The 15,051-nt window shown below is 36.7% G+C and overlaps 3 protein-coding genes across 5 annotated transcripts; 2 read left to right on the top strand and 1 right to left on the bottom strand.

Annotated features, from left to right (window-relative positions):
* Window positions 1-1,530: 1,530 nt before the first annotated feature.
* On the top strand, window positions 1,531-2,445 carry LOC122530801 (protein transport protein SFT2). The gene is made up of 3 exons (XM_043658097.1): window positions 1,531-1,835; window positions 1,919-2,070; window positions 2,129-2,445. Exons 1-3 carry the CDS (start codon window positions 1,647-1,649, stop codon window positions 2,397-2,399), a joined length of 612 nt encoding a protein of 203 aa, XP_043514032.1. The 5' UTR covers window positions 1,531-1,646; the 3' UTR covers window positions 2,400-2,445.
* Window positions 2,446-2,852: 407 nt separating this feature from the next.
* LOC122530799 lies at window positions 2,853-4,353 on the bottom strand. Of its 2 annotated transcripts, none has more exons than XM_043658095.1 (5): window positions 4,156-4,353; window positions 4,012-4,062; window positions 3,805-3,939; window positions 3,515-3,740; window positions 2,853-3,453 (listed from the first exon to the last, which is right to left on the bottom strand). In XM_043658095.1, exons 1-5 carry the CDS (start codon window positions 4,263-4,265, stop codon window positions 2,914-2,916), a joined length of 1,062 nt encoding a protein of 353 aa, XP_043514030.1. In that variant the 5' UTR covers window positions 4,266-4,353; the 3' UTR covers window positions 2,853-2,913. The 2 variants fall into 2 exon arrangements, with proteins under 2 accessions (XP_043514030.1, XP_043514031.1); XM_043658096.1 differs by having other exon boundaries at window positions 3,515-3,731; window positions 4,156-4,352.
* Window positions 4,354-4,645: 292 nt separating this feature from the next.
* On the top strand, window positions 4,646-13,693 carry LOC122530803. Of its 2 annotated transcripts, none has more exons than XM_043658104.1 (6): window positions 4,646-5,181; window positions 6,333-6,378; window positions 7,274-7,504; window positions 7,609-10,366; window positions 10,508-10,739; window positions 10,826-13,693. In XM_043658104.1, exons 1-6 carry the CDS (start codon window positions 5,125-5,127, stop codon window positions 10,832-10,834), a joined length of 3,333 nt encoding a protein of 1,110 aa, XP_043514039.1. In that variant the 5' UTR covers window positions 4,646-5,124; the 3' UTR covers window positions 10,835-13,693. The 2 variants fall into 2 exon arrangements, with proteins under 2 accessions (XP_043514039.1, XP_043514040.1); XM_043658105.1 differs by having other exon boundaries at window positions 4,646-5,185.
* The last annotated feature ends 1,358 nt before the right edge of the window (window positions 13,694-15,051 follow it).

Genomic DNA, 15,051 nt, shown 5'->3' with positions numbered 1-15,051 from the left:
GAAAAATTTTCGAAAATTTGCAATCGGAAATGCGAAAACTTGGAAATTTCGCTTTGTTTGCAAACATTGATCTGTTTATTTTTGTCTCCAATGTTTATTTACATTTTTTGGATTGTTTATTTTGGTTCCCAATGTTTATTTACATTTTTTTGATGAAAACACACTGTGTTTTGAAAAATTTTCGAAAATTTGCAATCGGAAAGGCGAAAACTTGGAAATTTCGCTTTGTTTGCAAACATTGATCTGTTTGTTTTGGTTTTCAATGTTTATTTACATTTTTTTGATTGTTTATTTTTATTTCCAGTATTTATTTACATTTTTTTGATGTAAACACACTTTGTTTTGAAAAATTTTCGAAAATTTGCAAGTGGTGTAATGGCCAACACATCCATTTATTACTTAATGTACAAGTTTTCAAGATACAAACACCAGAATGTGCAAGTGCTTGTCACTGAAGTGAGGATCAGGTGCGAGACTGCAGGTTAAGCGTGCAGCGTGCGTAACACTTTTAGGATGGGTGACCGTCCCTGCTCGTCCTAGAGGTTCCTAACAAACTGAGCATCTGGGGTAGCTGTCGCTGCCATTAACTGCACTGATGAATCTGGTGACTCTAAAACGGAGGCCACTCTACGTTCTTATATCATTTATAATTCTACCTTGACCATCATCATTCTACATCTTTCCTAAAAACATACATCTAAGTATAGCCATAGTATCAAGGATTGCACTAGTGTGCTACAAGGATACAAATATGAGTCGCGTGTCAGACGAGAAGCACAGCCAATAGTGTATGACATGGGCACAAACGAGGTATATGAATAGACCTAGCATACAATATATTTTTTCGACCAACGATTCGAACGGGTCTCAGGACCCCTTTACCATTTTCGTGTCACAGCCTATCATACCGATTCAGGCAAGTCTTGCACTGCATCGTTACTATGGATGAAAATGTCAATTTAAAAATATGCACAATACTGCCAAAATAAATAAGAAAAAATATATATGCAAATTATTATATTATATAGGTTCGTTTAGACTTTTCTTATAATTCTTAGTTCACTGTTCAAAATAGTAAGTTTGTGAAATAATCTAACTTGAAGAAATTGGGAGAATTGGATTTATAATTATTGTTATAAAATATTCTTGTACTCGTAAATTACATAATATATCCTACAAAAATTTTTTCAATTTTTTGTAATCTACTTGTTCTATAAATTTTATAAGATCATCGACTAACTAAAATGTATTTCAATGGACTAAAAAATAGAAGTCCAAATTCTAAAAGTTCAAGAATCAATTCTTTTTATCACATTTCTTAGAAATGAAAATTTAATTGATTTATGAACATTATTGACAAAAAATATAAATTTAATGTTAAATCCAATGATTTAACATCTATACATTATATTAATACACATATATATATATATATATATATATATATATATATATATATGTATGTATAGTTTACATTGTACACTTTTTGCTTGCCAGGGTGCAATGTAGTATATAATATATATATGTTGTCAAAGGAGTATTTGAAGAACACACCAAGATAATATTTAAAATAAGATTGTTGCTTTTTATAATTTATATACATATATGTATAAAGATGTAAACATAAAGTATGGCAACGTGTCAAAATGGCCGATCTCAACAAAGAACTAAACGAATATCTTCTTAGCAGTAAAAATGAAAAGCAATTTAAAATTACCGTACCTTCGGTGACAATACCGAAAGCGAACATTGGAAAATGGTTCGGAAGAAATGAAGACGACAAGGAAGAGACAGGATGGATCCATGGAGCACAAAAGGAATGTTGTCCTAGTATGGTATGCATAACCTATATCGCTAAATATATTTATAAAGTCGAGTTTAAAAGTTAACAAATTTTGTCTTTTTCATTTTTTGACAGACAAGAATACAAAGGTTAATAGCTTTTGTCGTATGCTTTTCTATGGGTGTACTTTGTTTCTGTCTATCAGCGGTATATGTTCCAGTTCTACTAATTAAAGCGAGAAAGTTTGCACTTTTGTACACTTTAGGAAGCGTCTTCTTCCTCTCAAGGTGAGCTTATGAATCCATGAAGAATTATACAGAATTGATATTGAATTAATTTTTGTAGCTTTTGCTTCCTTTTGGGTCCATTAAGTTATTTAAAATCATTATTCACTGCTGAAAGAAGGTGTTTCAGTATGTCCTACTTTGCAACTTTAATAGGAACACTTTATTGTGCTCTACATTTGCAGTCTACCCCATTAACAGTATTCTGTGCTGTCTTGCAATTAATAGCTATGCTATCATTCTTGATAAGTCATATACCAGGAGGAATTAAAGGTCTAATGTTTTTTACAAGAATGTTCAAGTCTTCTGTGAATTCTACATTGCCTGTATGATATCTTAGTGACTTAGATATTAAATATATACATGAAATTAACATTATATCTCTAATTTTAATATTTTATAAATATCTCCATATAATATAAAATATAGTATTTATACACAAATGGATAACATGCTAAGCATGTTTTTACGTGAACTGAACATATATAAAAGACTGATTTAACATATAATTAGATTTTATGTAGTATGTATAATAATAATACGTTTACTCATATTTAAAATAATGAATCGGTAAGAACAATTTTGTTATAACGAATAAAAAATTAAAATTGCTATATATATAAATTAGTTATATGGAATATATAATTTTTGTATATAATGTATTTATGTGTATAAAAAGTACAGTTTTATTATTTCTGTATATTTATATACATATACTATACTGTTGTAAGAACTATTTATTTACTGAAATAAAAATTGTATTTACATATTCCACATTTGCTAACTATGTAAAATAAAAAATTCTCTGATCAGATTTATGAAATATATAATATTAATTTTTTTATATCATTTTTTATGTTTTGAAACTTTTGTTGCTTTTATGCGATTAACGTTGCCCTGCAAACGTTTAACTTTCAGTGGCAAATATTTAACATTTGCGGATATATTACCAATTTTTCGTTTTTTCGAGTTTTTATTTTTAGGAATGTGTGTGTATCGTGTATTTTTCTTTATGCTTGTATCTAATTCATCAACATTATACTTAGTTAAGGAAATAAAATCATTTTGTTCCATTGTTTCTTCTACAATAGGCTTATTTGTGGAATTTTCTTTTGTGCTAGGTGGAACAAATGATCGTTCTTTACGCGAAGATCTATACATGTATACGTCTGCAGATACTGTAAATTTAATTGGTTCTAAAGATACTTGAGATTCATTCTCAACACTTATTTTGTTGTCTTTTTCGTCTGATATTGTTTCTTCTGACAATCCAGTATCTTTGAATAATTGGAGTCTATTGCTTGGTAAAGGTACATCCTTAAAAATATCACATATTGTAATATATAAGGGATGAAAATAATGATCTGTAGAATCTATTACAACATTCTGAAATCAAAATTATAAAAATAAAATAGAATTCAGCAAAAAATTATTTGAAATACTATACCTTTAAAGCACATGCAGCAGATGCAAATCCTATGGATTTTAATGTTACAGTCTTTAACTTAGGTAATAATAATACTGGTACTTTCTTATTCTGTGCCATATGAATAATGTGTCTTATTAAAAGCGGCGGTGAAATATTTGCATCCATTAAAATACAACAGATGTTGTTCTTTTCTAAAGATCTAGTAATAGCATTTATACCCAAGACTACAGAATTCCTAAAAATTTCAAAAATTTTTAAATTATATATAAATCAAGGAGATATACAGTAATATAGTTGAGAATATTTACGCTAAGTCTGAATTAGAAACATTTTCTTGTTCTTGAAGTGCTTCTTTTTTGGCTTTTACACGTTCCTCCTTTTTCAGCTTTTTGAGCTGTGACCATGGAATTAATTTAGATGGACGTTTTATAGTTGGCAATAATCTAAAAATATAAATCATGAAAAATACCAATTTATATGAATACTTTTGTTCTTTACAATTTTTTAAAGCTTACTTATTTAAAATTTCTTCTAATAATGGACATTTTTCTTCATCTACAATTGGCCTAAAAATATACATTATTATGATAAACTGTTTTATACGCTGTGTATAAATTTAGTAAATATGATTATATATGAATTGGAGAATTTACACGTACCAATAATTATCTTGCGGTTGGGCTAAGACATTTCGTAGCTTTTTAATTGATCCTTTTTTCGCTGACAATGAATGTTTCTGCTGATGTTTTGTCAATATCGGAGTATCCATCGTAAAAATATCGAAATATTGACATAGGTTAAGTTCTCTACCAGGCACGTGGTAATTGATTAAGATTAAACCATGAAGTATGACATAGATAGATCATCTACATACGCTGGAATATCAGTAATGGTAAAACAAAAGTAATGGAGAATTTAAAACCATCATATTTTCAAGAATTCTATTATTACAAGATCTCGTATAATTATATACATTCACTAATTTCAAAGTAGAAAAGCGATAAAAACTACGAAAATTGAGTCTGAGATTTAATCTCGCGTGACAGAAATAACAAAATCTTTGCGAATATTTGCAACTTTACATTGAAATTGCATTGTAGAAAATGTTTGCAGTTTGCAAACATTTTCTACAATGCAAATGTTGCAAGTTTTCGATGCTTAAAGGTCGATTCTCTGTGGAATTTGATTTGAATTAATGGCGCGAAAGCGGCATACGCCGACTATTGTAAACGGTACCCATCGATTCCAGCGGCGCTTGCGACGAATGTTCGCCGAGGTGGAAAACATAGGCGCTACGCCACTGGACCAAAGTGCAGGGGAATGGATAATGTGCAGAATACGGTTTCGAAAGGGAGCAGGACCGCAGCAGTGCACGCAGCAAGTCAAGATTGTCAAGATGGATGCTCGGTGCTGTCGGTGCGGAGTATGGATTTTGCCGCGTGATTCGTAAACAGGGATCGCCGTTGTTGTCGAGTGAGAAAAAGATCGCGCGTCGGGGAGTATTGTTGTTCATGGTGTTTCTTAGGTGTTCCATGGTGTCTCGGTACGCAGCGTTAAGAAACGGGATGGTTTCACATAGTGATGAGAAAAACACCTAAAAGCAGTGCGGGTAGTAGCGGCCTTCTACAATGGTGGATAACAATTGTATTATCGAGGGAAACGTCAAATTTCGCGACGGCAAAAAAGTAAGTACTTTCACTCCGAATTTCTTTCACAGTCGCTTATCCTTTTTCATTTGCCATCGAGATGCCCGATTAATATCGTCGGGGTAACCGCTTAATTCATTATTTGTTAAAACAACATAGCTTAATTCATCTCGCGAATCTGCGTAATGCTGTAACATCACGCGCTATGCTTGTTCACAATTTCGCGAACAAACTTACCTGACGCTTCGTTCCAATAGATCATAATTTAAAGCAAAGCTCGTGTTCGTGTTTAATTATCCCATAATCACACGAGCACGGTGCAGTTTCAATAAAATAATGATACGAAGATGTTGCGCTAACGCGCTCTTCAAACAGTTACGAATATATGTATATACGTGCATGTGTAAGATGTATATATGTACAAGCATTTATTGAATCAATGAAAAACATGATAGTCCAAATTGCAGCAGAATATAATTAAATTTTGCTTCTCTTATGAACATACAGTATACATTGTAATATGTTAGAAATTATGTTATGGAAAAGTTTCGTAATATTATGCATTTAATTAAAACTTTTGACACATAGTCAAACATTAATTAGCATCCATGCTTCATGTGGTAATTGGAAGCCTGAATGTTTCAATGAGTCTGTACCAATATCAAATATTTATTTTCTTATGTCCATTGAAATTTGTGTACAATAGTGTGGTTTTATTTATCATGAGCAAGGAGTTGAATTATGGTGTCCCAATGTGATTTCAATGAGCATTACAACTATTGAGTTGTAAGTTTGTTGAAGGCTTAAGGAAGTATTTAATAAGAAAGAAATGAAGAGTCATAAAGCCATAAAAAGTCATAAAAAGTTAGCTCATTTTCTTTTATTTAGACTGGGGGCACCAAAGAAGTCATTCAATGAGAAAGGGTAGGAAACTCTTTTATTTTGATACAGAGGGTCCGAAATGGATTCAGACAAATATGTACTACATATGTATAATATTGCCCTGCATAATAACTCTATGCAAATATGTAACATATTATTATAGGATATTCATGCATGATAGGATCTGTTCTATTATTTGTGATTACTAGTGTTAAATTATATTAAATGTCAATATTAAATGTTATTAATTTGATAAAGTAAGTGTGCTTGTATATTGAATTATTCCAAATCATCTGTTTGCATTACAGTGGAAATCAAGATGGTGTGTCATGAGAAAATTGTCACCAGTTGCAGGTAAACATTTAACAAAATTTAATTTTTGTTCTTATAAAAAGATTATTTATTTTTATAAATACCTGGATAAAAATCACTTTGTCTGTTCTATCACTAACAGAAACGCAAAACATTATCGCTGGCATAAAACATGTGGGATTAACTATAGATAGTGGGCAGGAAGTGTTGAATATTTTATGTCACATATCTCTGTTTTTTGGTGTCAAAGATGAAAGTACTTCCCTTTTTATATAACATCTGTGCATTCCTCACAATGAATCATTCTTCTGCACCATAAGAAAGACTGCCTTTTAATCTTATCAATGATGATAAAAAAAAAAAAATATGATAAACTTGAGCTACACCTGTAACAAGAGAAACAACAGATGTTGCAAACTGGTTCTAAAAAGCCACTGGCAATTTTATTTCCTATCACATTTCTAATCCCATCTCCTGAAAGAATTTCCTTGCTTGTTATCAGCATAAAGAATCCCTTCCCTTACCGTGGTTGTGTCCTAGGGTGGCAGCTGGCACATCTGTTACTGATTGACTAGCTGGAGAAACAAAAAATTTCCAAGAAGAGCTTTGCTTCTGGCAATAACCATTAATACCTGACCCTTGTAACTTGAGGGTATTTTAAAACTTAGGGACATCAGTAACTCATAAATTTTCTCTAGGGAGAATTAGTTAAGTGTACATAGAAGGGACTCGAAATGGATTTAGTGCGTTTCCACGTTTGTACTGTATTAATAGCATGTCGCGCTCGTCAGTTAGCATACGAAGGATCGTTGACACATTTGTTCGAACGAGCCTTGATAAAAAAAGTCCTCGTTAGAGAAATGTCATATAATAAGAAAATCTTTGACCGTTTCAAACGGATGCATGGTTGCTTAGAAGACGTTATACTCCTTTGTAGATTGTCTTCATTTACAACTTTACGGAGATAGCAAGGATCGATATAAGCAAGGTCAAACGAAAGCCTCATTAAGTTTGCAACATTTTCTCGGTGTGGAGAGTGGTTTCACTCTTGACAAGGAATCCAATACTATAGCTATAATATGCCAAGACGTGACGGTTGTTCTGGCTTTCGACACTAGAGAACGATTGATACAATGGCAAGTGAAAATCTCCAACAACTTGGGCGAAGGTACGCATCATCGTTCGGGAAATCATTAAAAAGAAAAAAAAAAAAAAATCATCGGTTAAGAATTCTAAACGATCTAACGGAAATTATATTCCATTTTTCCGCAGATCAACAGTTTCTGATACTGATCTCCTCGGTTCCGTCGAAGGCGAAGTTGACAAATGGACCGGCGCATTTACACATTCAGGATCGTCGGTTCTGCATCACCGTCGGGATACCTCCCAGATTAGTTGGCATTTGGGAGATCGCGCATCTACGACGATATGGCGTGGTGGAAGGACGATTTTGTTTCGAGGGTGGTTCGAGATGCGGCCGGGGGGAAGGTCTTCACGTGCTGATAACGGATCAAGGAGAAGATATCGTGAAGATGCTGCAATTAGCGGCGGAAGGGAAGCTGACGAAAAAACGACCGGTTAACAGGGAGCAGATAGTGCAGGAGAGCCCGCGTCGTCAGTTCTCTCGATCGGAAACGAGGGCCAGCGATTTTTTCCCCTCGGCTGTTTACTCGTCCACGTATGAAGAGCAGTGCGACAGCTGCAAGAACGAGAGCTCACCCTATTGGTCGTCCACCGAGAGTAGGCAACAGACTGAACTCGACAGGGATTACAGTAGCAGAGACACCGTCTCCGTTTCGGAATTACCCGATCAGCCAGCAGAATGGCGCAGCTGTTCTCTCACTCGTCAAGGAACATCCGCTCTCGAGAGATGCGCTAGCTGCATCAGCAAGCTAGGAACCGTGTCGAAATCCTCGACTTTGGCTACTACAATTGGAGCGAGCAGTATAAGCAGTCCGGCGGGAACTATGAATAATTTAGGCTGTCATTTACAGCCGCGCACGCTCGATCGGTTATCGTTATCCTCGTACAGCAGCAGCAGCCACGACAGCGACTATTCCAGTTCACAGCAAATGGACTGTCATTGTTCGCAAAGTTCGAAGAGCTCGCAACAACAGACGAGCGTTCAACGTGTGTCGCCAAGTCCTAGCGCACTACCACCGAGACCTCCGAAACCGTCCCAAAGCACTACCACTGCGAAAAAGGTTAAGAAACCTCCCATGCCACTGCCGAACGAACAAGTTTGCGTGCACTCGCGTAGCAAGCAACAGCTGGTCGCACGTAATGCAACCGCTGCTGCTGGTCCTTACGAGAATTACGACGTGCCGAAAACAATCTTGGGTCATCACATGTTGTTAGAACAAAGTTCCCAACCGGATCAGTATTACGACACGCCAAGGAAAATCAAAGAATGCCTAGCACTGCCAAAAACCTATCCTAATTACGATACACCGCAGGCGCCTCAAGCTGTAGTGTTGCAGCAATGCGGTTGCCCGGCCAAACTCACCGTTCAGTCTCCCAGATCCTCGGGATGTCCCTGTCAAAACGTGATGAGTTGGGCCGGTTTCGTACTGCCGTATTGCAGACGAGGAGCAGGAATTGAACCAACCGGGGTTGCCGTGCATCCGGTGAAACTCTCCGGAGAAGGTAAAATGCCTGTTGTGAATGCGAGCGGGGAGATCGCGATTTACGCAACGGCAAAACAGGCCAAAAAATCGGAGAACGTCGGAGAAGAGAAGAACAAAGATAATAATTGCGAATACCCAGAGAACAGAACAAACAATTACGAGAACGTCGAGCCTGTTATCGACACGCAACCTGAGTCGAAGCAAACGAATTACGCGAACATAGATTTCACTCAATCCCTTGAGCATTATGAGAACAGCAAAGACCTTTTGGCAAAGAGTGGAATCTCGCAGGAGGAAATAGAAAAGTTTTCCGATCAAATTAAGAACGAGACACCCGAACTGCCCACAGAAGATTCGTCCAAGATATGCCAGAAGTGTGGCCACGTGAAGGACCGGGAGAACGACTACTTAGTCATGGACCTTGAAAAGCAAACGCCAAAGAAACCGTTCTCCGGTTATTTACCGATGCAGCCGGCACACAATGCCTGCTCGAAGGAGATTTTGTCTAGAATCTGTAGCGGTATAAAAAGCTCGAGTAACCCTGCGTTATCAGGTTCCGCGTTAAGCGAGGGTGGCAAAAAGAGATCCGATTCTGAGTTTCGTGTTCCGGGTTCGGCGATGTTGTCCAGTCCGTACCTTAGACGCCGTTACCTGGACGGAAATAGCGGAACAGAATCCAACGGGAACATTAGTCTGCTGTTAAGAAAGCGATCTTATTCCGCAGAATCTGCTCACTATTTGGACGACGAGAATCACACGTTCCCATCGACGTTGACCATTCACAAATGTTCCAGCGAGGCGGACAAAGCTTCGTTGGTCAAAGGGGAGAACCATTCTTCGTGCGTCAGCTCGGAGGCCAAGATCAATCAAGATAGCGGACAGATATCGATAACCTCGCCTCAGCCGTCGTTCATAAAAATTCGACGCTCCTCTTCCGTACCATCCAAAACTGGTCATAACAGAGATTCGTCTAGTAGCAACGATTCGGGCGTTTCTACCGGATCTCTTAGTCACAGAACGGCGGAATTCGTCGAGTTCGAGTTATCACTGGCCCCGTCAACGTCGACGAGGAAGCAGAACGTGTTGTCCGTTTATAGAAAGAGTCCACCGCCTACGTGTTATCACAGTAGCTTACCAAGGAAATCCAAGTCCAGCGATCCACTCCGAGAATTGTCGTTTCAATTTCAAAAGATCAAAATCCCTACGAAATCCTCGTCGGCGGAAGCCGATATCCCCACGTGTCTCCCCAAGGCCACGAAAGGATTCAACAGCCCAGGCGAAGTGTCCAGTACTCCTTACATCGACTCGCGAAGCACGAGCAGCGGTACATCCGATATGTCGGATTACATCGAGACATTGTCGTTGTCGTCCCACTCGTCATCCGATACGCCAGACAGTCTGAGGTAAAGCGCTCGCGTAGAGAATGTAATTGTTACGTTTTCTTAAAGCTTCTTCGCCCAAAGGGTGAAAAAGCGCCCAGGCTAAGAAGAGGTCATTAAGATGAGGAGAAGAACGCTCAGTCTTTTATTCGGTTCTTTTTGCAGACTGGGTGGCAGAGCAGTGGCAACGACACTTCGTCCACGCAGCGGGAAAGAGTATTACAAGATTGACAGAAGTATTCTCGTTGAGCAAGGAAGAACGTTGACGACACCATCCGCCAATTACGCGAATATCACGCCGGTGCTTGAGAAAAGCGAGTCCCCTTCGCCTGGATATATGAGCAGTTCTCCCTTTGAACAGCCACAACCTACTCGTGAACACTTTTTGTTTCCCGATGTGAGTGAAACGTTTAACGGAATTGTTATCGTGTTATCGCTGCTTGATTACAATAATTTATACTTTCTGTTTTGTGATTTTTACAGGAAGCTTGAACGTAGTAACATTGTTTGGGAAGAGAGCGGAAAACTTGAAGTTCCTAGGAATTCCAAACAAAACCATTAAGAGTATTCATGGTAGAAATTGTAATTGGAACATCGTGACTGTTTACACTATACGCAGGTATCTAGTAGTTGACAATTAACGCATCTCGAATCAATGCATGACTGTAAAGCGTGTGAAACCGAAGGAAAGGAGGTGTCATCTTCCAATGGTCCAAAATTCAGGAATCATAGTAAAGGATCTGTTCAGGATGGTTATCTTTCTGCTTTTCTTACACGTCTTTTTACGATAACGTCTTTTTACAAAAAAGCAAACCCGCACAATCAAAAAAGAAAAAAAGAAACCTAACAGAGTAAAGGGGGAGTTTTCGTAAGAAATTCTAGGTTCTAGCGTATAGTCGAAATGAAGTCAATATGTAATTGAAACACTTCCTACAACGACTCAAACAATTTCTAAAATATGCTCAATAAGAAACTGTAATAGTTTGTATAGTAAGAATCCTGCCCTAGGATAAAAAAAAAAAGAATGTGTGCATCGTATACTTTATATGAGTATATCGTTTTTTGGATATGTTTTATTTTATATGAGTATACTTCTATATAGGGTATTGTACGGCGGTTAAACCAGGGAATTGCAGTTAATGCACTCTGTGTTTAATACTGGTTTATACGATACCATCGATTTACATTCTAAAACAAACAACCAAAAAAAAAGTAAAAAAAAAAAAAAGAAAAGATAAAAGGGAGAAAGAAAGAGAAGAACAAAATGATATGAAAGAATGAAAAGAAAATGCAATGAAAGTAGTGAGTTGCATAGCGTTCACAGGGTTTTCAAATCTTTACTAGTTATTTTCTAAAAGGCATAAGATAACATTTATATAGCCGTGAAATGTCTTCTTTTTAACGAGATTCATATGGTGGATTTATATCGTAGTCTCTGGGCAATCAAAGATGGCACTATGTATAGATTATATACGAGATATCTTTAAATAAGTCTTAAGGATACGCAAACGAATATAACGGAATATAAAACTCGAATTATTTTTATTGAACTTTTTATAGTCCATAGGCAGACTTCTTTCATTGGCATTTTATTGTAATACGTTTCCATTTCTACGCGTTTATACATGTACGTTCGATTCGTATAATTTTCCTACTAGATTTACGTAGATCTACGCAACGAATTAGTTCTGAGTATCGTAATTGCAATATTATATTTCCTTTTCCTATTATTCGTAATCGTAGTAAAACGTACTTAAGATATCTTTTATCTGTACTTAAGATGTATTTATATCATTTCGTATGCGCGAATAACGTCTATATGTCTATGGAATTCTTTACCAAAAAAAAAAGCAACAAAAAGAGGAAAAAAAAAAAAGAAACGAAGAATATTTATTTTTACTTCGACGGTGCAGGATCTTTTTGATAATAAAAACTATATCATAGACGATTAAGCGAGGGAGCTAGTACGTCGTATCGAAGGGGAATCGAACTAGTTAGGCTTATTTTACGTCTGCACAGCTTCGGATCTTTCTTTGATCGTCATTTAACCAAAAAAGAAAACGGGAAAAAGAGACGTATATGTACGAGCTGTAACTGCGAATTTTCTTGTATGCATTTAGTTTCTCTTGCTCGTTTCAACGATAATATATAGCCTGAGGAATCACGCGAGAAAAGCAATAAAAAAGAAGAGGGCAAACGTAAGGAAAAAACGCGCGAGATGAAAATCATGCACTCGAGGGATAGTCGAGTTTTGGAATTCGGGCTGGTCGATATTGATATTACGTAAAGCAGTGATACTGAACGCAATAATAGAAATGCTAGGAGTTATATACAGATTATAAGAGTGGAAAGGAAAAAAAGAGAGAGAATGAGAGGGAGAGAAAGAGAGAGAGAGAGAGAGAGTAATGAAAGAATCGATATCAAATGTTTTCGCAAGTCAGATTATATTAAAACAGATTGTTCTCTGTTTCATGTACATGTTGCGCTCCGCGAAATGGATAATCAAATCAGTATTCAGAATCAAAAAGATCAACGGTAATGAGCATTTACCGTACGTGTTAGAGGTTCATTGAACAATGTAATGTTAACTGGGAATTACGATCCAACGACAATATAAATTGTATCTGCCCCCTCCTGACACGCAAGGAATTGTTTTCGTCGAGTCGGAACAGAATTTTGTAATATACGATATGTCGTAATAACGCACCACATCCGTCGGTGTTTCCCAACCCTGATAATGTTGTCTCTTAACTTCTTTTTTTTTTTTTTTTCTGTCGGAGCAATCGCAACTATCGCTGTAGCAACGCAATGCTTATCATTGCTTATCATTTTTATCACCGCCGCCAGATTTTGGTAAGAATGCAAAACGAAACGAGCTACGAGTTTATTAGCTCTTCGAGGCTCTTTCGCGCATAGAGGGATTATGTATAAAGAATTATATACTTACAGTTGACTCTATAAACGAATTGTAAAAGTATTAACGTAGTATTAATCACAAGACTGAACAAAAAGAAAACGAAAAAAAAAGAAAAAAAGAAAGGAAAGAAGAACGGAAATAATAGTTGCTGTGTGGTTATAAACCACTACTAAACGTAGGAAATATCTAAAGAAGCTAGATTTATATATAACCTTTCGTTCGCACGCGCGACTCCCTTCGAGCGTCAGTTTTCTGATCAACCCCTTTTTAATTGGAGAGTCTTTTCTCTCCCTTTCTGTTTTCCATTATGCATTCCGTGCGTCGAACCGTGTGTCTGTGTCTTCTATAATATCGTAGATATGGCGGAAGCGTAAAGCGAGAAAACAATGAAAGAAATGAGCGTTACGCATCTGCTGCGCTTGGTATAAATTGAAAAGAAAAAGGAAGAAAAAGAAAAGAAGATTTACCAAGTCGTTCTGTCCAAGCTCTCCGAATTTCATATGCTTAACTATATTACGAGAAACTCGTATTCTCCATACGAATGATTTATAGAACACAGCACGAAGAATATTTACGATTAATGAAGCGAGAATCGTACGAATATTATTAAAAAAAAGAAAAAAAAAAAAGAATCAAGATTATCCGAGCGTAGAATTAAATCGATATTTCCTTTATATTTCTCTCGCGTGGGTCGTTAGAGGCCTGATGGAAGTTGTTAGATCGTAATGTCAAGAAAAAGGCTATAATCTTTAAGATAAATGCCGACATTGTACCCCGTAATTTTCAAGTAAATATTGTATAATATTTAAGAAGGATAATAGAGATGCGTGACGAGAGATGCGTTCCGCGGATTTTTACGCAACTCTATTATACCATTGCACCGATGTTTCCCAATCAAGAGATCAAACGACCGATCAAACGAATTATGTTCAATAACTCTCTTAATGAGATCGTTCAACAAAGATCATGTTCGTTGATTCCAAGTGGTGATGTAAGGATTGGGAATTGGTTCTATAAACACATGCTAGTCAAAGTTAAGTACTATACGTAGCGATAATATATTTTTACTGTAAAAGGGACTATCGCGGGCAGGTCGAAGGCTGTGCACGCGCTCCATTGTACTGAAGGAGATAATTATTATTCGAGCGACGCGATCGCCGATTAAATCGTCTCTTTTTTTTTTCTTTTTTCTTTTCTGTCATTCCGCTGTCACGAATATTTTGGATCGCAGCGTACGAAAATCGACGTAACGGACGCTTTCAATTGTAACTGTGTAATTACGAGACTATAATAACGATTGCATTTATTATTAAGACTTCTTGAATGGTAACAAGTAGCTTCTAGTCAACGAAAAATCAAATCGAAAGGCACGGCGAGTGCCGAGGAACTTTCGCACGTTGCAATCCAAACATACTTGGTCTCTCTGACACACAATCCCTCCAGGCATTCGAACGAGCTTGAGACGAGATCACGAGGAATTGCTGGAAGTCATGGCTACGCGTGCCAGCCTTCGAGCCTCGAACAACCATATCTAAGAATTTACTAACGATATTATTGATCACGAATAGCGAGTAACGTTTTTCGAGGGTATTATATATATATATATATTTATTATATATATTATATATACGACATGCTCTGTTTATAATTTCTGTACATATAGTCAGTCGGTGTGTGGCATTAGCGTAACCGTTTCTTTATTTTGTGATCCGTGGGAATTCGCCGCTGGTGAGGACGAGAGACGACATTTACTTGATGTACATATACGAGGGAAGGAACGCAAAAAGCAAAA

The sequence above is a fragment of the Frieseomelitta varia genome, unplaced genomic scaffold (genome assembly GCF_011392965.1).
Source record: "Frieseomelitta varia isolate USP_RPSP 00005682 unplaced genomic scaffold, Fvar_1.2 scaffold_354, whole genome shotgun sequence".
NCBI lineage: Eukaryota > Metazoa > Arthropoda > Insecta > Hymenoptera > Apidae > Frieseomelitta > Frieseomelitta varia.
Note: the sequence above shows the minus strand (reverse complement) of the source record. Positions and strands in the feature narration are given on the sequence as shown.

Excerpts from the sequence above, each read along its gene's own strand:
- LOC122530801 (XM_043658097.1), top strand. The coding sequence starts at position 1,647 with ATGGCCGATCTCAACAAAGAACTAAACGAATATCTTCTTAGCAGTAAA. Across the intron at positions 1,836-1,918 it reads AGGAATGTTGTCCTAGTATG|ACAAGAATACAAAGGTTAAT; the intron begins GTATGCATAACC and ends ATTTTTTGACAG. Across the intron at positions 2,071-2,128 it reads AGCGTCTTCTTCCTCTCAAG|CTTTTGCTTCCTTTTGGGTC; the intron begins GTGAGCTTATGA and ends TAATTTTTGTAG.
- LOC122530799 (XM_043658095.1), bottom strand. The coding sequence starts at position 4,265 with ATGGATACTCCGATATTGACAAAACATCAGCAGAAACATTCATTGTCA. Across the intron at positions 4,063-4,155 it reads CAACCGCAAGATAATTATTG|GCCAATTGTAGATGAAGAAA; the intron begins GTACGTGTAAAT and ends GTATATTTTTAG. Across the intron at positions 3,454-3,514 it reads CTGCTGCATGTGCTTTAAAG|AATGTTGTAATAGATTCTAC; the intron begins GTATAGTATTTC and ends TTTTGATTTCAG.
- LOC122530803 (XM_043658104.1), top strand. The coding sequence starts at position 5,125 with ATGGTGGATAACAATTGTATTATCGAGGGAAACGTCAAATTTCGCGAC. Across the intron at positions 5,182-6,332 it reads AATTTCGCGACGGCAAAAAA|TGGAAATCAAGATGGTGTGT; the intron begins GTAAGTACTTTC and ends TTTGCATTACAG. Across the intron at positions 6,379-7,273 it reads AAAATTGTCACCAGTTGCAG|ATTGTCTTCATTTACAACTT; the intron begins GTAAACATTTAA and ends ACTCCTTTGTAG.